General features: G+C 38.3%; 1 protein-coding gene across 5 annotated transcripts in view; it reads left to right on the forward strand.

The window, feature by feature from the left end:
* The window catches only part of Lar (tyrosine-protein phosphatase Lar), a 374,983-nt gene that overhangs the window by 258,708 nt on the left and 92,740 nt on the right, over window positions 1-23,535 (forward strand). For all 5 annotated transcript variants that reach the window (XM_070304372.1, XM_070304376.1, XM_070304377.1 and 2 more), the window contains one exon: window positions 728-886. In XM_070304372.1, the coding sequence (XP_070160473.1) occupies window positions 728-886 (159 nt within the window). The remainder of the gene's footprint in view (window positions 1-727; window positions 887-23,535) is intronic.

Consider the following 23,535-nt stretch of genomic DNA (forward strand, 5'->3'; position numbering starts at 1 on the left):
CGTCTCGTTCGTTCATTCTGCCGCAAAGTATACATTTTTCGTTTATTGCGCATCGCGCTTACTCTCGGTCTCGTTACGTTTCTGTTCGTTTCGTTCAATCGAGATTTTTGCGCCGACCAATAACAAAAGCGACAGCTCGACGTTAAAATACTTTCTAGCTCGAGTTACTAAGACAATAATTCCTCAAAAATGATTTCACGCATAACGTTTGAGCTAATCTGTGGAATATATATATATATATATATATATATATCCGAGCGATCACAGATTGGTTATTCACATTGGTGAACGATTCGCTAATCCGACGAGGAATATTCGACGAGATAATGGCTAGAGATCGCTAGTAACATCCTGGACGGACAATTCGCGCTGGGTAAACGCGAGCGGATGAGGAGAGGAGAAGCGGGGGAGAGACGATAACAGGAGCGAGCCACCCGTTCACGAAATTTATACAGACGCGCGATCCAATTCCCATTCAATATTTCTCGGGCCGCGGAATTGGATACGAGAGAGGACACACATACCCCCTTTTATTAGATTCCGCAACAGCGCAATTTTCGATCTTATATACCGCGACCCGTGTGAATCGTTCGCCCGTTGCCACCGCCGATCATTTTCGCGCGCTCTCTTCGATCGCGCCCGGTATTTTCTCTCGCCTTTTATGACAGGAGTATTCTTTTTCACGGGGCGCATACGTCCGCCTCAATCTTTCGTCTTACGTCGACAGAATCCCAGTCTCGCTACGGGGTGCACCAGTATGCAAATGGTGCTTTACTGCGAATCGAACCTGTCAAGCCAGGGCGCGATAATACCGTCTACGAGTGCCTAGCTGAGAACGGAGTCGGTGACGCTGTTTCGGCCGAGGCGACACTCACCGGTTACGAAGGTAAGTGAGATTGCCATTATATTATTGCTCATCTGCATCTCAAGCGAATATTCCATTCTTCAACGATGAAAATTGCATTTCCGAAACGAAAATTGCCTTTTACAATCATCGCTTTGCTTTTTAACTATATATAGTACTACCATATTCGGAACGAGAAAATTTATGAATTTTTCTATTACTATTTTTTTTTTTTACGTTTTTCCATTAAATAACAAATGTTATTGATGAGATTCGAGCGTTTCTTTCAAACTGTTTTACTTATAAAATCAATCATAAATTCAATCTCTCAACCATTCTTCTCTTACGCGCACAAATCTGTCTCTTGTTTCCTTAAAAATCTGCGAATGTATTGTATATTGATCTACCCGGAAGTTATATAAGAAGTTTTGCAATATGAGACGAGTTACGAAAGTTTGCAAACTATATATATTACCTCGAGAAATATATTATAACATAAGAGGCGCTGTTATTACAATAATTGTGATTAAACAAAGCAAGCACATAGATAATAGAATCCTCTGCAAGTATGAAAGCACGCAGTAAGGATTTTTCTAGAAATAAATAAAACGTAACAATTTTCATGCCACGGATCCGTGAAGAGATGTATCGCTCAACCTTGTCGCGTAAAATTCTACTTTTACGATGGCATCACATGAAAGAAGGAAAAAATCCTTATTTCGAAACTATATGCCTGAGCATAATTTTCGTCAGCAAGCTCGTGCTCAAAAGGACTACGTTACGCGGTACGGCGGAAAGTTCTAGTTTTATCCTTCTGGTAGAGCGAGAAGGATAGTAGCGGTGCCGAGAGGGAGCACACGGTTTTGTGTTTTATAACAAAGTCACTTGCCTTGGGAACAGTTTTCCCGAGCGATATCGCGTAATAACTATTAGCGCTATCGGGGATGTCGCGCTGCGTTGTTTAATATTTAAAGGAAGCTTCCGGGACAGCTGCCACCGTTTGGTAATGTTTGAAGCTTTAAGCTTTCTATCCTACGGTTTGACTACGTCGCGCGGATAACGGTTTCGAAGCTATTTAGTGATTTAAATCTCGCTTAAATGTACGTTAAGTCTGCTGACCTGGATGGGTGTACATTATTTATTTGTTATTTATATGCTCGAATTGATAATCCGGCACGGTTGTGACGCTCGACTACATCATTCCTTAATCGCTGCCTCTTAAACTAAAATCTTGAAATTTTTCGGCCATGTTTAATGCACGATTGAAAAGTAAAATATATATTACAATATTACAATTTTTCGAACTTTGATTTTGCCTGGTTACATCGATAGATAGCGAGATGAATCTTTTTGAATTTAAACAGAAATTTTCTCTTTCTGCTTTCTTCATTACGCGGTATTTATATGGAAGAACGAGCAGCTTAATGGTGTTCACCCTTCGGCGATCAGGTGGTAGACGTAATAAAAAAAGAAGAAAACGCGACACCGTTTACCCTTTTCTCAAAAGAGAATCTCTTAAACTTTCGCGAAACATTTTTTAACTGGCCACTAGATTGTGGCCAGTTTTATAACGTGATTCTAATTTTACCCCGTGATCAAACTTTGCTCGTGCTTTCCGCACGCAATGGAAGAGAGGAAAAACAAAGCATTCGATTGCTCTTCCCGTTGTAGCATTTTCAAGCTTTCTTCATTCCGTCTTGTTTTCATTCATCGATGCTGCCAAGCCGGGTGATCCAATATGCGCATCGATTTTTTTTTCTTTTTTTTTTTTACCTCGATTGTCAGACATTTCCTGTCAATGCTGCTCGCATCCGGCAACCCGGTCTGATGGTTCCTCGTAAATCACGGATATTCACTTGATTCTCCGAAACCTCCGCCATGATTTCAATTTATTTGTTATAAAGTTGATTCTCTGGCCAGATGAGCGTGTTCCCATGGGCGCAATAATGTACGCGCGCGTGCGCGGGTCACCGTGAAATCAGTATTCGTCAAATTGATCGTCAGTTTTCGCTGTGCCGTTTTATTCGCGTCCCTATTTTATTTGCCGATCATTAATGCGAACCGGCCGAGAGCGAGCTTTCTGATGAATGAAAATAATCTCAGCGAAGGCATCTCACAAAGCAAAATGCATTCTATATATCGAATGCGCGGCATCATTTGCTACGCTTTTCTGTTTACGTTGAGAATAATTCACGCTCTTATCCTAGCCTGCTGGATGTGGAGGATCTTTTTTAAAGGGCGAAAAAACTTTTGACAAAACACATAGTTAATTTCGCCTATGTATTCTTGAATTTAAAGGCCAAATTGAAGTTGTGCGCGATGAAAAGAGGTGATCGCCGAGCATGTTGGCTAATTGCGCGCTAAAACGCGGGAGCTAAACACGTATTTTTTCGTTGAAAGTTCACCCGACTAATCGCTGACTCTTGGCAACGTGCGCGTGTGCTTTTATGTCTGTACATTTTTCTAACGTGTCCTCGCCTGTGTCGCAAAATTGCTGAAGCACGGCTTTCTTTTTTTCGTGGAAACTATTTTTACATCTCGTATAAAAAAACTTTTAAAAGCGATTATTCAATATTTTAAGCGAAGTTTTTTAATTATAAAAATTGTTTAAAAATGTAACAATATTCTTGATAAGCGATATTTTTACAAAGTCTATGTGCTATCCTATTTATCGCCACACGTAAGCTCTTGTCAGCCATATCGACCTCCTGCTGTACGTATACCACACAAACTTCGTTATCCAATCCATTGATACGATAAATACCTGCAAGCTCGCGGCAAAGCCTCATTCGGATAATGCGATTAATTGTTAGCCGAGGCATGTAATGATATAATGACGTAACGATCGCGCGGTTATACGATACGCGAACATACAGAAAACAAAAACGCGCAAACGATTAGTCAAATAAATGGAAATATTGACCGACCATCTACTGTTTTATTTGTTTAATTTGTCGTACTTCAAAAATACACATTCTTTTACGGCGCTTATTCGATAATGCTGCATCGGAAATGATATTGTATTACGCGCACTCTATATATATATATATATCGTATAATAAATTATTTTTGTTATAATAAAATTTACAAGTTTATCAAAGTATTTCTGTCTTAAAAATATTTTTCGATAAAGTATAATGACATATTTTTGACAATTGCATCGCATCTCGTGTCTGTATCGAACAAATTAAACACTTATAAAACCATATTAGGAGAACTAGTGCATATGCGATGTGAATGCGCCAGAAACATCAGATATAATATAAGAATCAACAGACATTACGGAAAACACCCGCATTGCCGTAGTAGAATTTTTATGAGAATATCCTTTCTCTTTTCCTCCATCTTGTAGCACTACCATTCTTTCTTACGGCAAAAATCTGAAAACCATTTCGAGATATGTACGTGGCCGGAAACATTGTACTGGTTTCTTGTTATCATTGCGATTTTATTCCGAGTGTCTGCTCTCTATCGTAATCCGGGATCGCATCAGCATCGCGAATTATTTGTCAATCTTATCGAAATCATAAAAATACATCTTCGATGGCAAAATAATATCTTGTAAGTATGTTGATAAAAAAAAAGTTAGATTTCAAGAAATAGAATTATAATAACACAAGCATAACATAAATAAAAAATAATAAATTATTTCTTTCCCTTAATACATATACCATAGATACATATAGATATATATTTTCTGAATTTATTATATTTTTCTCAAAGCAAAACTTACATTTTTTTTTAACAAAGGCAAGATATCTAATTTTATTATTTCAAGATATAAAATTATTTTGCTATTCAAATCATCGTTTTTATTGATACGTATCTCATTATTAACTTTGTCAAAGAGCAACACCTAAATTCGTTGTTTGAGCAAGAACATAATTGGATAATATCTGAGTTTAATTGCGCGCCAACAAGTAATAGAATAAAAATTTGCACGATTTACGTGAGAATTTGTCGTGATGGCGACACGGCAATTCCTCGCCTCAGGATTCCCCGAAACGCGGCTAGCAGTTCTTGCGCGTGCACGACAAAAACAGATTGTTAAATTATTGGTTGCGTTTCTCTTGACGGGATAATATCGTTTTCCAGTGACATGTTCTTGGATCGATGTTTCCCTTGTGCGAGCAAAACAACGCACGTCCGACAGTTCCGTAAGTTTCGACGGCAAATGGAAGATCCGACGATTCTCTCGTTTTCTCGCATTTTCGTTGCAGGGAAAGTCATGCAATATTAAAGGCGGGATTGTGTGTCGTGTCACGTTTTCATTCCCGGGGCGATTTATCGCGCTCCACCGCTAAATGCACAAAGTATATTAACCCTCCTGATGATGCTGCCCCAATTTTGCGTCCCCTGCAGGGAGTTGGAATTAAATTTGCACGAGGACTAAGTGGCGTCTTTGGTTCTCGTAGCCGTGTCGAGCGAACTGTCCGCTTCGTTCTGCATTCTCCGCATCGAAACGTCGAAAATTCGATGGGAATTACTCTCGCGCCTCATCTCCTCCCTTTCGCGCTCTCTTTTCGAAACAGTATGGCGAAATAATTCTTTTTGGAATGTCATCGACCGCTAAATCAACGGAAGCGGAAAACGATACTGTTTTAATTGCTATTGCACAATCGACACCCGATGTAAGAACGCCGATGAACGGTCGATGGTATTCAGAATGGAAATTGCGTACAATCCTGCACAGACGCAAATAACGAATGAACAATGGCTCTATGACGAAACGCGCACTGTGCGTTACCTTATTTCTTCCGCTTTGCCGCAGCTCGCAGAGCGGTAATTAAGAGAGCGTTACATTGCGAGGATCGATGCGTTGCGATAACAGCGCATTTTATTATTTTAATGAGACGTTGTAATATTCATTTAAATTTCTTATTTTTCTGCAAATTATTTCTTTTTAGACTTTAGCAATCTTGTCAGATTAGGAAGTTTATGCAAATTGCTTAAACGAGATAACTAGCCACTTTTTACATCTAGATTTTTGTCTAATCTAGATTTATAATAACTCTTTTTTTTTTTTTTTTTTTTTTTAATGAAAATTTCGGATAAAAAAATTATCATTTACCACAAGTTTTTAATTTTCATGACTGAATATTCTTTGTCTAAAGTGCATTTCTAATAAATTAATTTTTATTATCTGCGTTTGCATCCTTCTCTTTCTTTTTTTCTAAGCTCGATTCTCAAAAAACCTTTCTTCTTATTATTCTTATGGATTATTATGAAAATTTTATTTAGTTTGGGACACATTCTATGACGTTAACTTATTTATCAAGTCGAATTAATCACTATGATAGATACATTACGCAATTCTAATCATAATAGTTGAAAATAGAAATTCATGATTTTTAACTTTTGTTTCATTTCGAATAAGCAAGTACTCGAGCGAATGTAAAATACAGTTTGTGCTCAATGTTTTGCCATCTCTTTGATATTTCCGAACTCCAACAGTTTGCTACGAAACGAAGGACTCAAATGATCAGAATATTCACTGAATCTGATACTTAATTAGCAATTTACATTGAGATTTCTTTTTCTTCCCTTGCCAATTTCCTTGCTAATTTGACTTTACGTCGTTTATGCAATTCACCGTCAGTGACTTTTTCGCTGATATACCTTTGGATGCGTAAGAAAAATTGCGAGGAAAACAACTGAATCTCGTTCGTTTCGTTTTTCAAACCTCCGCTCCGCCAGAATCTGTTTTTGAGCGGAATAATTTAGATAAAACTTTGCCAGGTTGAATGTTTTAATTCGAGAAGCGATTGAACACGCTGGAGAAACGAATCTACAAACTAGCTAAAACCGTCTCGATAGACATCGTAAATAAGTATCGGATTTTGTTCGCATTCGCATTCGCTACGTGCAAATGTCGATTTGAATGTGCGCGAGTATTTGTAATATGAAGTAGTTACATAAAAAAAAAAAACAGCAGAGATTTTACGATCTTACGGAATGTTTAACTGCTGTTTCTTCAGAGTATCATCATGAAATAATACTTTAGTAGTTTAATAATTAATTATATAATAACAGAATTATTTGTATAGCTATTTTTAAATATTCAAATTGAATATCGCTGAAAATTTTTCCTAGATGATTTGGATCGCGATTGTATAGAAACTTTTAAATGCAAAATAAATGAACATGCCGATATTCCGATTCTCTGTCGTATATGAATACTAATAAAATTTTATTGTATAATTAAAAAATTTAATGAAGAACACTAAGAACATGTACGATTAAATTGGAATTGGAATATTTTTATATTTTAGAATGAAACTATAATAAAAATATTAATTAATACAGAATTGTTGTAATGGAAATATTATTTTTTTATAAAAATGAAAAAATTTTTTTTTGTTACGCCATATAATGGGCTCTTTGAAATATCGACGATAAGACATTTTATTGTATTTTTATTTTATTTTTTATTTTATTTATATTTTTATTGTGGCGCATTTTTTCTGACACGCAGATAAATTTAAATATTAGTTTATAAAATGAAATCCATTAAATTAAAAAAAAAAAAAAAAATGCGAGAGACCGTGAAATATTTGCAGTATTCAATATTTTACGAACAAAAGTGCAACGGATAATCCATTAAATTGTATCGTTTTCTGGAATTCAAAAGAATCTATATATTGTATATCGGGAAAATACATTTCAAAACTGTAAGCTATATGTTTATTGCAATCAGCGATTGCTATTGATTATTTTCATCGTGGCACGGTAATATAAACTGATTTGAATATATTTAATTTGCACTGTATATCACGTCGAAACCATATAAATGGAAACCTTATAATACGAAAAAAATCTTTCGAAACAATATAGTATCGATATATAAACCCAGTGGAAAATGATACAAACCAGAATAATTATACGATGAATCATATCATGAATAATATATAATTTCAATTCCTTGGAGTGCGAAATTTCCTTGGTATCTCCGCCGTGACTTATGAATTTCGTCGCATCGCAATTTACTTTATAAAAAAGGTGGATACTATGTTAACTATCACGAAATAATCGATTAAGCATGATGAGCATCGCGCAAGAGAGCTCGGGCGGAAATATCGAGCATTGTAGCGTGAAAAGCTCTTGAAGAGACTCTTCGCACTGTCAATCCCCAAGTATTATAACAGCTGATGTAAACTCGTACGAAAGATGGGCAGTGGACAATATTTACTCCTGCTCTGGAGAAAAAGGGCGGCGGGATTTTTGTTTTGAGCACAGGACTCTTTTGTTTCGTACGAGGAGGGGTTGTTTTCTTTCGCCGTGCTCCATTTTGCTTGTTTGTCTCTCGCTTTTGCTCCCCAGACCAACTCATTCCTTCCTTTTCTTCCCTTCTAACCCATCTCTTACCTTCTTGGCGCTTTTCTCTTGGTGAAATCAACGGCACGGGTAAGCTCGCAGCGACCCTTACAATCGAACCCGATCTGTTCCGTGAGAGTCAAAAGCGAGAGGGGACGATTTACAGGAAGCGAGGAATTAGAGGGAACGCATAAACATCCCATGGTAGAAGCGCGTCTGCACTTGGCTGCCTCTTCCATTGGAGTAAAATTACAAGCCGTGCACTCCTCTAGACAAGCTCCCGAGTTACTACCGATAGAAAATCAATCTTATCTCCTTCGGAAAACACCTTCAAATTTCCTGAAATTCTAGCAAACAGCATCGCGTTTGCGCAAAGATGGACATCGAAATTGTCTACTTTTGAAAATCTTTCATCGAAAAAAACGAAAATTCGCTGGCGGTTCTAATAAAGAAATTATTTGATATTGAAAATGAATGAAAAATTTTCGATCGAATCAAGTTTTTGAATTTTCGGTCACGTGAGTTTTAAAGAAATGATAAAAGAGTTGAAAATTAAAAGTATTTATTAACAAATTCAGAGACTTGGCGATGCTTCATCTTTTACATAATTTAAAGTGGAATTTGTTTTAAACAAAAATGTATGTAATTTTATTGTCAAAGTGATCGATACGAGATACGAAACAGTACGTATTTTGAAGAATCTTAAAAAGGAGCGAGATAATGCTATCAAATCTTCGAAAAATAATCGACCAGGAATTTCTCCGAAAGTCTGTGGCTAATCGCGCGTGGCTAGATCTCTGATATTCAGTATATATTCACGTGAGCAGAAATCCACCGATTAAACTCTGATCCGCAATGAAAAAGCAGAGGATAGAAGTTTCGAACAGAAAAAGAACGAAGCGTCGCTAGAGTGAACACACACACACACACACACGCATCTTTCAAAAAAGTTTCAAACATGAACGAGAAATTGAGAAAGGAAGGAGAGAGAGAGAGAGAGAGAGAGAGAGAGAGAGAAAGAGAGAAGGAGAATGAAAAAGAGAAAGAGAGAAGTTTAAGTTGAGAAGGGAACAGTCATCTCCCTTGGTCGAAAAGAAGGTGGCTTTGTACTCTCTCCCTCTTGTACCTCTATTTAAACTGTCGTGGCGGTTCGCCCGGAGAATTTAATTCGCCCGAAAAAGCCGCACCTTAATTAGCAATTAATTGGCATATAAATTAGCTGCAAATTCTCACCCGCGAATGTACATATCTCCCCCCATCTCTCTCTCTCTCTCTCTCTCTCTCTCTCTCTCTCCTTTTCTTCCACTCTCCCTCCGTCACTCACCTTCTTCCGTCTATCTCGCGCCCGCTAACCCCTTTCGTACATCCTCTTCTATTCGGTTTTTTCTTCGCTAGTGCCGGGCCACCAACCGCGACAGAGATAAGAACGCCAGCAACTATTTCAGCAATCTAACTTTCTCGCGGATTTCCGGAGAATTTCCTGCTCAGAGGCATTCGCTACTTCCTTCTCTACTCCTCACACCCACTTGCTATAACCCCCTCCCCCTCCCCCGTTCAGTCGCGAATTGCACTCTTAAGCCTCGCCAATGAAACCTCTCCAACAACGTAGACCCCGAGAAGAAGCGATGCTCCGTCACGGTGATAAAACGGCGCGCGACGAGTTAAATCGACGAGCGAAGCCTCATAGAATTAGATCTTCGGCATCTTTTGTCGTACCGCGCGGTACAACCTGTAGCTTCGTATCGGCGACAATTCACGAAATCCGTTTATATAATACATAGCGCAAATCGCGCTTTGACATTTTTCCGAGTCAATTGTTCATAATAACATTTATTGAAACAAGTAAAAACAATTTTACGGAAAGCATTTAAAAGTCTTGATGAAAAGGAAGTCATCTTTGTGGAAAAAAAAATTAATCTGTCAAAATATTTTTATAAAAGAGAGAAATCGCAAACTTCGTCGACGTCTCATGACGCAGAAAGCTCAATTTTGCGGTCGTTCTCTTTGATTCGAAATCAAAAAAGAAAATTCTGAAAAAACGCGGGCGGAAACGCAATTTTACAGAGAATATCGCGGAAGATTCCGAAGTGATCGACAATAGAGGACGAGAAAAAATGGAGAGAAAAAGGAAGTCGACTATCGAACATAGGAGGCCAAGCAGATTGAACCTTTCCGAGCTTTAGCAGAGAGTAATGCGGCATTTAACAATGGATATTGAGGCCCCTTTTTGGATAGGCGCGAAGATGTCAGAATTGAAAAAGATAGAGAGAAAGAACAACAGAGATGAACCTGGAATGAACACGAGGTGAAATGAACGGCAGACGATAGGAAAACGCCATATCTCCTTATATTCATTCATCTTCCCCGTCGCGATCCAAGAAATCCGAAACCGGTTTCTCAAATGGTCCGGCCTTTCAGAAGGTGTCGGCACCGCATGCACGTCCTTTATTGAAATCGATGATATTCGGTCCGTGCACCCCACGATTTTCTCCGCTGAACGTACGGACTACTCTTTCCACTTCCTCTTTCTCTCTCTTTCTTCAACGCTCGGGAACGAAAAACCATTATTCGCAACCACAAAGTGGTTTCATCATTTCATACTCCATTTTGATCGTTTCGTCAATCGTACTAATTTTCGTGGTCCTGCATGATCGTTTTTTTTTTATATATATGAAATACCTCGAACATGAACAATTTTATAAGGAATCTCAATCGGATAGATTTGATCGTAATATGTCTCGATAATTTTTAATTTCTAATTTTATTAAATGTCTATCCACTTATGTAAATTGAATTCCCACGTAGTTAAAGTTAATCGAAACAAAGTTTTGTTATTTATCTACAATCTTTGTGCGTTTGATTAAAAATAGCTTAAAAATCTATTCTTAATAATACTATAATATCTCCTTTACAAGATTTTACTTTTTTGATTCTGATATATATTCGAAGGTAGAAATTGTCTATTGCGGAAATTTTCTTTCAAACAATGTATCGATTACTCGCAAGCTCAGTAAACCAGTTACGAAAATAAAACCAAGACGATCGATATGATAACTAATTGGGATACTACTATAAAAGGAGATACTACTATAAAAGCAAATCGGATACAGCATGAATTATGGATCCGTTTTATTTTTATTTGTTCTACTTATCGAAACTCATTGGATTTTTCAGAAACTTTTTCTATGATCCGCGCGATTCAAGGAGTGTCTTAATTGGAGATTCTCGTAATTGTATCTCCTCGTTTTATAATGAATTATTGAGTGAATTGCGCTCCAGCGCAAGCAAGTTGTTGGAAGCTGCACTTCTGCCATCTTATTTATTTCTTTTTAGTTAATACACTTGTTACTTTCGCGGACCGAGAATGTTTGCTTCCGCTTACTCAATTTTTCATATTGGTCGAGTTAAGAGTTTTCATTTCAATCAATAATGAAATAAGATTTGTTTTTCACAATAATTATAACAAAATGCTGTAAATTTTGTATTTAAAAAAAAAGTGATTTATATATCTGTTTTCTAATGTAAACATAACTAGCGTGCAACAGTGTAACTTAATTACGGGAAGGCAGATAATGCATACATAAAAGTCGCCAGTCTTAAAAATTTCAAATGAATGATCGTTAGGTGTTCCGTTTATTCTTTGCTCAGAAAGTCCTTTAACGCAAACTTAAGTCGCCGAGAGTCGAAGATTAAAGTGCCTGCGAGTCTGTGCAGCCAGCACGAAGCTATCCCTGGGGCAATTTTAATGACCGACTTTACCTCCTTGCAGAATACTTTTTCTCTCGCGACGCTTTTCCGACTTATTTTCAACCTATGAAACGCACACAAGGAGGCCTCAACTCGACGCGAAATAACCGTGGAAGTAATCATTGTTTGCAACCATGCAAATCATGAAATGTGAAAATAATGAGTACAAATTTCTGCAACGGATTTATTAAGAAAAGCATGTAAAGACTTTCGAAAGAAAACATGGAATTTTTTTAGAAATAGAATAAAATACTATAGTGCTTGTTTTCTTGAAATATTGTTAAGCTTAATACTACAATCTTAAATGTTAAAATTCAATCAAATTTTAATTTGACAATTAATCACACGAAAATAAACTTTATTTCGACAAAATCAAGTTTGAATTCTATAATAAACCAAATGCAGTAGAGGAAGCATAAACAGGAGGAATATTAGCAATTTTTCCATACTTTATAAAAGTGTTTCCGACGTTAGAAAATATTATATATTGAACCATGTTGCGAATAATGCACTCGATAAGTGTCGTTTTTCACGGAAGAGCTAGTGTATCATGCGAAGCTAGGCAGGAAAGATCCAAGCCACGACAGCAAGTTTGTCTCGTGGAACGGCTATTTGTCTCTTTTACTTCCACCGAGAAACGTATCTCTCTCCTCTCTTGCTGTTCTAATCTCTCTCCTACAGAAGAGACTAACGGAACTCGCTTGTCTTATAGAAAATACCGACAAAAGCGATCACTTTTGCTCTTTTTCTTTCTCCATTCTTCCTATTTTCTCTTATATGTTAGCTATGTGTATACGCGCGTTAAACTTTGGAGAAGAAACTGAAATAAATATGAATTCTACGCGATAAAAGCTCTTGAGACAGCGAAACGCAGAGTGAATTGGACCGAGTCAAGCGTGAAGAGAGAGAGAGGGCACACGGGCAGTAGAATCCGCCTCCTTGCATCCCATGTACGCAGAAGGCGCTTCCAATCGACCGGAAAATCCAGTTTTCCCGGGAATTAAGTAAGGATGGACAAGAAAGAGGGATGAACTCCAAACGGAAATTTAGACAGCAAGTCACTTCCGGAAATCGGAACCGCGCAATATGTATCGGCATAAAACGATAGTCCGCCGGTAACACGAGATATTTTATCGGAAAGAATGATCAACTGTTTTCCTTCTCTTTTTCTTTTTTTTTTTTTTAAGAAAGGAGAAAGTAATAAAATAAAAAATGCAATAGATGTTAGTTTGAAAGACAAAATTAGAAAATTTTTGAATTTCCTTGAAATAATATAAAAGTTTTAAATATTTATGATATATATGTATATAGAATTATTCTGCAGATCTTTTGTTCTTGTATCAGAAAATGATATATAAAATTTTGAATAAAGACAAAAAGTGAATTAATTGACAGTGTCAAAAAATTTTAAATTTTAAATTTTAAAAATCAAAATTGTATATATTTTTATCTGCCCTTTAAAATATTGTGCGACTTTTACGATGTTAATCTCACCAACGCAACTTGCGATAATACGATGGAGCAATGATTGTGATAATGCTGAAATAATTCACAAAATCATCGAATATACATCGTGATACGCGTCAATTAAAAAAAGAATGATAAATTTGCATATATTCCGATGGACAAAGTTCGATCTTAACTTTCTGGACCATTTACATTTAGTTATTATTAGTATGATTGCATTATTATTATTATAATCGTTAGTACCATCATTATTTTGCATTAGTCTGATATGTTGCTATTTTATACGTAGAATAAAAGTCATCGATAAAACAGACGGACAATTGCGAATAATGCATTGAATTATTGAATCAGTTATAAAAGTCATATCAAAATTTCATCACGCATTGTTTCAACGCAAAACAAAATGCGCTGAATACATTGTTCCGTATAATCGATAATTAATATTTTGAACGAGTTATTTACTCGGCTGCTGACATTATTTGCCGCATAAAGTAAATCAATCACAAGTTATACGCGTGTTACATTTTGATTTTATGCAAAGTGCTTCGCAGAAATTACACGCATTCTCCGCATCATGAATACTCGAACAATAAGTCGAACAATGTGTATAATAGCGTTTTTAAACACGCCTATTAAAACGTTTTAAAGAGACGAACGTTGAATTACGAAAAATATTCGCGGCGCAAACAAGGCGATTCCATTAGAACACGAAGAGGCGAATAAAAGGATGCCAGAGTTGGAACAAAAATGAAAGAGAAGATAAGGCAGAGTCGTCGAAGAATCGTCCGGAGACGAGGCAAAAAAGAAGATATATACCGAAATTCGAGTAATCGGCATTAATCCAGTGGGCGTTAGTCTCATGGCGTGAGCGCCAACTCGATTTAGTTTGTAGATTGAATCACGCCGATCGCGAAAAAAAGCGGATTCTAATTTCTTTCGAGAAAAGTCGGGAAGATTCGTCACGAGGAGATACTTTCTTTCTTTGTCGGCGCGATGAAATCTCCGCCCTTGGAACGACTTCCTGTGCTTTCCCTTCCCTTCGCGTCCCTTTCGCGTCGTATCGACCCTACGGAAGTACCTATCAGACAATTTCTTTCTTCCTTGCTTTACTCGCATTCACGTCTCACCCCTCTTCCAACTAAGTCTAACGTCGAAATTGTTTTTTCTGCCGTACAATTACGAGGGTCAACGCTTAACCTTTTTTTCACCGCGATAAAAACTGTTACACGGAAATGTTTTTAGCCTCGTTAAGATATTATCGTTTTTATGAAGAAATGAAGCCTACTCAATGAGCGAACCAATAAGTAAATGTAATCATTCAAAGATGTTGGATGCGTGGGAAAAAGAAATGACAGCTTGCAATATTCTATGCTAAAATAATGATAAGCATTCGGCAGTATAATTTTGTAAAAATAATGGCAAACGCGTAGCCTGTTATAATGTAATATTATATTAAAAGCCGTTATGCTATTACATCGACGAATGAAATTATCTTCTGAAATATAACCGCAATCCTTTAGTTTATTGAAGCTTTGTTTCCGAATTCTCGAAACATATGCCATACACGCACGTGATCGTACACAATACATTCAACTTAGCGTTTATTTGACAATATTTCTCTCGTTCGCGAGATACGTCGCATTAGGCGAAAGGGAAGTTTGTACAAATGGAAAACGTCATCACATTGTTCTTATTCTCTTACGACCAGCGAAGGCAGACGAACCTTTTTTTCTCTCCCCTGAGACTTATGGAAATGTATGGAATTGTCTGTCTGACCACTCTTCTAGTCACGAAAACTAAGGCAAAAGAGGACCCGAGCCGGAAAACTCGAAAGCGTGTTCGCCGAAGCACCGGACTTCCCATCTTATTCCCGAGTTTCCCTTAGATTCTCTCTCTCGGAGATCTTAACGGCGCGGGGGTAAAACCGATTCGCTGACCCTTCGTAGAATTGATAGCTAGAATCCTAATTGCGCGCACGTAGACGTGAATTGCCATGGACCATTGACTGAGAAACGAAAAGCAGAGAACGAGCACGCCACCCCGCAGTAAGAAAAATCTTTCGCGAACAAAACGACGCACCGCGTCATAGAAAATATTCTCTATTTAAATGAAAGGTAGAACGCGCTGCCGGAAGAGTTATTAGTCAGTGAAATATGATATTTCATCATATTTTTATCGGAATAATGGTCAAACGAGCGAAAGAAAGAGAAAGAACAACGGATATAGAAAAGGAACGAAAGAAATTTTCAATTTTCACGAAATTTTCATGAAATTTTCACGAATGTAAAAGAAGCGATAGTCGCGCGCGAGCGATCAACGGCAGAAGAGAAAAATAGTGAAAAATCCATTGCGGAAAACCTCTTCACCGCATCTGGTATTCGCAACGAAGATATTCAGACTGCCCTTATTTGCGAATTTTGCCAAGTTAGCTCGAGCTGTCGGCGGGAAGGCTCGAGTGCCTCGTTACCGATGTTCAGTCCTCGCGGAATATCCCGAGAAGAGGAACACCAGTTTTAATTTCACGCTGTAACGACGTCCAACTTGGCGAAACTCGATAATCAGATGACTTTGCCGGGTGGTACGAGAACGAAGGCAGAAAATCATTCCGAGTTTTTCTTTCGGCACGGGGCATAATATTTTTTGCGGAATAGTTTTCTCCGCCGCCACATTGAATATATGAGAATTCATCAAGCACACGACTCTTTCTTCTGAATGTTTGATAGTCGAATTTTTTATGTCGTTCCGCTATTGTCCCTATTACATTCTTGCAATATTCACATCTTATTTTCCAACGCACTTGTTTCTATTAAATAAGATTTCAAATTATTATTCAGAAATCCATCCTATTTTGATGGATTTAGTTTCTTATATTTATATCGTATTATATTGTATCGTTATTCTTTAGTTTATGTATATTCATACCGCAGATTTAATTTAGTACCTCATTCTTTTAATGTACAGATTATATCCCATATTGAATACATTCAATAAGCGCGAAATGATATAAACACGGTTTCTAGTATGCATACTATATTATAGTAGAGAAAATATAATTCCAATATATTTCCATAATATTTCCCGATAAATTACTATGAATCAGCTCATGTTTAATATCAGCTCACATATCAATAAATATTTAGCTGTTGTACGCGGATAGTTGCACACGATCAAATTCAGAATTCATTTATAATCAAGCAGATGTATCATATAAACATTGAATGTATTCAGGCACGATTCTTTTTGTTGTATGCAGCAAATGCACTCTACTCGTCTTTCATGTTAACTCCAATGAATCCAGGATACATCCAAGTTAGTTTTCCTAGTATCTTCTTCTAGCCGCAGGCAGCGCGGTAGAGTTTCATGCCAACCTAAACTGGATCCCACGTACTCTCATAAACATGGAGGACGAGCGCTCTTCTCGAATTTCCATCCCCGTCGATATATACAGCCTCTGGTCGGCACTGCGCGGCGGGGGTCGAAGATTTAAGGGTGGGACCCCGGCATCAAGTGGCCGCACGAATAAGTTGCTGGCTGAAGGATGGGCTCCATCTCTCCTCGCCGGTAGGACCAACGGGGGGTCCGATGCCCGGCTGCTTAATATGACTGATAGGAGTTTCGGTAACCCATCAAAGTGTACCGTCCGCACTGGAGCTAACCCCCGGATCCGGGGGATGCTGGATCAGCCGTATTAGTTATCGTCAGAAACCGACACCTTCGCTCGCCCATTTCCACCACCGGCACCGTGTCTTCACCGTCCGAATCATGCAACATTGGTCGAAAATGCCGGAAAGCACCGGGTGACGCTTTTACGTTTTCAAATTATCGTGTCTGAAGTAAAATTTAGAAAATCTTGAAAATTTTACAAGTTTCAATTTTATATTTGTCGCGACATCGCCGTCATGAAGCTACGCGTAAATGACGAATTAGAATAACGCGGGGTAACAGATAGAAAGAAAGAGAGATAAAGAAGGAGAAATCGAATATTGGTTGAAATCGTGCATGCTAAAGCATGTTTTATTCGTCATATATAAATTTCACGAAAAGATGGCAGCGGTTGACCGGTGTGCCGAAGAAAATCCGTGAAATTCTTAAGGCGCTTATGCGCGACCGCCACCGACGTTCTTCATGTTTATATTCATCGAGATGGGGTGGACCGTTTGCGCCGAGAACGGTAATAAATAGTCCGTTGCTCGGCGACGGTGTTCCCGGCCATCGACGAAAATCCACGATCGAATAGCCGTTGAATACGTTCCTGAATTTGTACCGCGTCCCGCGCGGCTGCTACCAGTTTTATTTACACGGCTGTTTACGAGGATCAAGTGCGGTGGCAAGTACGTACCCGCATGTTGAGTGATTTTGCGCTTTTTCGGGGAACTTTCATCGGTTCGCCTCGTCATTTTCAATATTTTGAAACATTCATTAATAATTGATTCGCATCTGCCTCGCCGTCAAGCCATTTTTTGTTTTCCCTTCCATTTTTAACAATGTTGGAATATCCGACTATTATACGTGTGTGACAACTATGTGGAAAAATAATTCTTTATTCTGCGTAAAAAAAAAAAAGTACGCAGAGCTTTGTCTCTTTTCTCACACTTCTTCTTTTTTCATATTATGCAATATAAATTAAATTATTAATTGTAAAAGCTTATAAAAATATAAATTTAATTTATTTAAATATTTTAACCGTTTCAACATTAAGTTGGAGTTAGAAATCGCGCTAAATTTTAGCGAAAGCAAAGAGCGCGTCGAAGGGGAACTTTATACGTTTTTAAAGGCGGTTTTTTGCGCGAGCAGTTTTCCGAAATAAAACGCATTCGGACGCATTCGTTAGCGACCGTTGCGCATGCAACCAGACCTGCCGTAAAATCGATATAAAGGTATTGCCGCGCCGAAATGCAACTCGCGTTTCAAGCAAACGGTGCCCCCGACATAGAAAAGCTCGCAAGAGCCGACCGAAGAGCTTGTCATCGGAATCGTAAAAGGCAAGGAAAGACCATCATTGCCACAGATAAAGAAAGATGAAGAAATTGGATTCGAATAATGAAAAATATAACTCCGAAGATTCTCCCTCTTTGGTTAAAATTCCATTGGCCTTTGCTTGCTCTGTATTTTTCTTTTTATGCTTTTTTTCTTTCTACTGCTTCCTCTGCCATTATAATCCACGAATTTTTCTCGAGAGTGTTCGACAAAAGATACGCAATTCTCTGCTTATATTATTAAATCTTATGAATATTTGACGATATTGTATTTATTTTGACGAAGTAGGCCAAGAACAATAACCCCTCGCAGAAAAAAAAAAGCGCCGGATAGTTCGATGAGTGAGCGACTAATATTGCCGGTCTCGACTCGCACTCGAAATTCTACGGAGGACTACTCCTCCGGTATGTAGATTAAATCGGATAACTCGGTCTCGCTCAAATCTCGTTCTCATACTTCTCATCCGTCCGTCTGGTACGGGAGAAAATTTCCACGAGCACGATTCGCCGCACGACGAACTCAGAGCCCGAGGGGCTCTCTCGCGAGGGGAGGACCGGGAGGCCTGATGAAGATGGCAGATAATCATATTCGATTAGAATCATCCCCGTGGCCGGATCCTTTGTCCCAAGCGAGTCTTCGGCCTGAAACGAACGAGCGGGATGGGTGGCCGCGGGGGGTGGAGTAAAAGGGATCGCAGGTGCTGGAGGATGGGCTCATCGTTCGAGTATCCTTCATCTCGGGCACTTCAATTCCTTTCATCTCGCCCTCTTCTCTTCGCATATCCATACCCGCGTCGTCGCTTTCTCGTCCATATATATCCATACGCTCTCCACTCTCGAGGATTTCCCTAACTCGATCCTTAATCTAAATCACGATCCCACCGCTGCCGCGGTGTTCGTTACACCCACTGTGCCGAATCGAGCTTTGCAACTGCGTGGTCGTGCAGTCACTATAAATTGCCTAATTATAATTCAAAAGAATTTGCGTAGGACGTAGTGAGAGCGTACGTACCGAAGCGATCGAAACCGGAAAAGCTAGGTGACTACTTTGGCAAAATCTATGACATTTAATTGGCTACGCGCCAATCTCAGCAACGTCTTTTGACGACGATAGAACGAGCATTTTAATCTTGGCTTGACGATGATTAAGAAGAAAATAGAAGATAGCTAATTGTCGATTGATTCTAATTTTTGTGTTAGAAAATTTCACGGAATTAATTATGTAAAATAACATTTTATTAGGGTGTCTATTCCCTGCAAAAACGTGGAAGACAGGTTTTTTTTTTTTTTTTAGAAATCGGAATTTTCGTGGAATTTTATTGGGATCCGGGGAATCTTTTTTAAAATTCCCTCTGATAATTTTACTCTTATACTGTAAGTAGTAGGCAATCCGCCAATAAGTTGTGAATTATGTATTTAAAATATCTATTATAAATATATATCTACCTCTGTTTATTTAATGTCTAAACAAAATATTGAATATGCAGTATATATCCTTTATCTTAATTTTTAGTAATAAAAAAATGAAAATGTTACAAACTAAAAATTTATCTTAACGAAAGCTATTCAATTTTTTTTTTCTTTTTTTCATTTGTAAATCTAGCATTTGAAACTTAAGTAGCTTTGCGTTTTTCCTTCATATGAATGAAGAGCATTAGAAAATGCATACGATAAAAGAACTTATTTTAGGAAAGTGCACCGAACAAATCTTTAAAATATTCTTTTTACTTGGAATTTTGAATAAAAATACTTGAAAGATCAGAAAACGTTCAGAGAATTTTTTTTTTTGTACAAGATTTCAGTAGACAGTCTGTTCGTGTCGCATAATTTTTAATACATAAACACATTTTTCTTTCATCACTGTTATTTCATTCAAATCTATTACGAATGAAAATTACGCCGTATAAAAGTTTGAATTCTTTCATAATTTCACAAGATTGAAATTCACAAAAATCGCGAAGAAGGATACGAGATAGATAGATTCCGCGGACGGGCGCGCGCGGGTAGGAGAGAAGGGAGAATAAATATACGTAGAAAAGAGTGAGCACACTTGCTTATAACATACGAGAAATATAGAATCAAGTTGAATGGGCATTCAAGCCAGTGGCGGTCGACTCTTGCAGCGTGCCACACGCTGAATGTTACACCGGCCCAGTAGCACAATGGCGAGTGGAAGCCGCGGCTTCCTACAATACCGTTGGAAATGGCCGCGCGATAAATTCCTACAACTTTTATCGAATAGGAGGAGGGCTAACAGACCGGGGGAATATTGTGAAAGTTCCGTCCCGTGGTTGCGGCTGACTGGCCTTTGGAATTCATGCTCTCTCCGCCTCATCCCCAACGCAACCTTACGTACCCTCTATGAAACTATCCCTCCTCCTCCGTTTCTTCTATGTCCCATACGCGCTCGCAGTTTCATTCATTCATCCGTTGTATGACACGTAACCTGTGACATACAATTTTCTTCTAAAATACACACCGCAGCGATCATTCAAATTGCGAGTTTGACAATTCATGAGATAATTCTACTCAAATAAATTATTTGCAATATATTTTTTTCCCTTCCATGAGAAAAAGAAAATAGACGATGGAATTATCTGATTTTTAATTTTTTTATATATTTTATTTTTAAAAATTTAATTTATAACATAATATAGATATTTTTTTTTCCTATTGTTAATGATAGTTTGACTTAATGATCTTTAATGTCGATTTAGTAAAGGTATCGTATCCTATTAAATTGAAGCGTTCCAATCGATACGCGAAATATCCAGTTCAGATTGTTTGCGATCCCGATAGACGCGACAAACGATGAGATGACTGGGGAGAGGGAGAGAAAAACCAATACCGGCGAGGCATGAAAATCAATTGCGTGATCAAGTCCACTTATTTCCTCGACGAGGAAACTTACCGCGCGTCCCTTTCCTCCGTCGAGGAAACTCGCAATCAAGAGGTTTCTGTGAATGGTAAAGAGCGTGCAGACGAGTCTCGATGCTAAAAAGCCGCCGGAATAAGACAGAACGAGAGGAAGTAGACAAAGTGGCGATGGGAGATCAAGGTTGAGAGAAGGAGAGAGGAAGACGTCGACCGATAAATAGCGGAAGGTCGCTCGAGACGGCTCGACATCCGAATAAACACCGCGAGCTGAAAGTAATGCGGGAGACGGAAGTATCTCCGGAAAAGCATTTGTTGCCCACATCCTTGACTCGCTCCGGAAGATACGGGTAGTTCTCTGGCAATTATACTAATAGAAATCGGGATATAAGCGACTGGAGGACTGAAAGGAAAGAGGGTATTCTTCGACTAGGGTTAACCGAAACGGGAATAGAAGAAGACGAGGAAGAAGTACGTTAACGAAGAAGGAGGAAAAATCGGGGAAACGAGTCTGGCTGATGTGTGTGTGTGTATATGTTTTGGGATAAAAAGTGAGCAACATTTGAGGAAGAAACTTGTTGGATACCGAAAAGCAAGCGACGAGGGTAACGAATGAATGAGAGTGGAAGAGCTCGGAAGGGTTGTGTAGGTTCACTCGGGTATGCCTGACCGCGTCAGTCGTTTCGCTGCCAAAATAAGAGAGGCATTAATGAATGAGCCCGACTGAAACGCGGGTAAGGACGAAGGTCGAAAGGTTCGCATATATGAGAGAAAGGAAAGCACAAGATAAGGGAAACGAGTTTTTAAAGAAACGCTAAGTGGTCTGAACGGGAAGCTGTCGAAAAAAATAGCCGAAACGCTTTTTCCGAGTAGGAGATATATTTTCTCCGTCTCTTTAATCTCTGTCAAATAATAACGAGATCAGCGCGTACGGACAGAACATTGAGTAGCGAAAAATATCGTTTCAAAATTTGGTCTTTCTATTTTGGAAACGCGTCAATCAACGACGTCATAAAGTTTTTAAAATTGCATACGAGTTTTACTTACCGTTTTGCTACTTATTTATAGATTTTTTTCAATTCGTATCACTAACCATGGAATAATCGTTACTTTTTGAATTTAGAAAAATATATGTAATCTGTCTTTTATTTAATTCAGGACTTTTTTGCTTAATGCGATAATGATATTAAAAGTTTAATCGCGAAAAATATACTAAAACTGAATATTAACAGATATAAAAAGGAATTTTTTAGAAAACAGAAATCGCGGATCGATAGGATGGATACAAGAACAGTAGTATTTAATTTCCGAGACAAAATGCAGAGCATTATACTACTGTTCTTGTATCTATCCTATCGATCCGCGGGATTTCTCTTTTCTAAAAAATTTAAATAAAAATGATATAGTGGCCAGGGGGAAAAGTGGTAACGGCCAGTCTAGATGAAAACGCCAGAAATAGCATAGCCCGAAGCACAGTGAGAGATATCCAGTCGATAGAGTGAATCGAGTATGATGTTTAACGACAGGTTAAACCATTAGTAGACGAAGCTACGATAGATCGGATAACGGAGACGTCTGCGAATTTGATCGCCTGTATCTGTGCCAAATTTCTGTAATCGGCGCAAATGATTACAGTGCGCTTTGTACAATATTCGAGGCTTCCTCTCTCCGCCACGTTGTTGCGCCCATAATGTTCCGATACCGGCCGCAATTGGAGTAAATATTTGAGCACTAATTGAACTATTCGAACCGCATGTAGCCGTAGTTTCCCGGCTAAACAGTTACACTCGATTGCGGTAAATCATAATGGAAATGTCGTTACCGCACACAGCCGTATTGCGCTTTCCTGCCACTTGCATCGTTCGGCAAAATATTTATGCGATAAATTATATATAAACGGGCCGGCGCCCGTTTGTAATGTCGCTCTTTCTCCTTGATTAATTATTATTATATCGGCAGCGCCGCTTGCGCAACATCAGTTCTTGCGCGCGACGAGATAGCTTCGTTAAATATTTACGTACTTCGATTTGGCCGATCTACGACGGTAGTAGCTAAACGTTCGACGTTCGCTAATGACACCCGTGAATAAGTCATTAGGGGGACGCTATATTTTCTCTCAAATATCATCTTATCTTAATGTGATCGATACTAACATCGATCAATATTTATATTCATCTATATTTAAATTTGCGCCCTATAATATCGTGTTAGGATAAACTCATAAATTCATCATCCGCTATAACGAGCTATCGTGTGTAATTTAGGTAGAGAGATAAGTTCGATTATTGTCATTTGAATTTTCAGACATATTCA

Source organism: Polyergus mexicanus, unplaced genomic scaffold (assembly GCF_030449975.1).
Source record: "Polyergus mexicanus isolate NDT 795.1 unplaced genomic scaffold, iyPolMexi1.0 SCAF_11, whole genome shotgun sequence".
NCBI classification, from domain to species: Eukaryota; Metazoa; Arthropoda; class Insecta; order Hymenoptera; family Formicidae; genus Polyergus; species Polyergus mexicanus.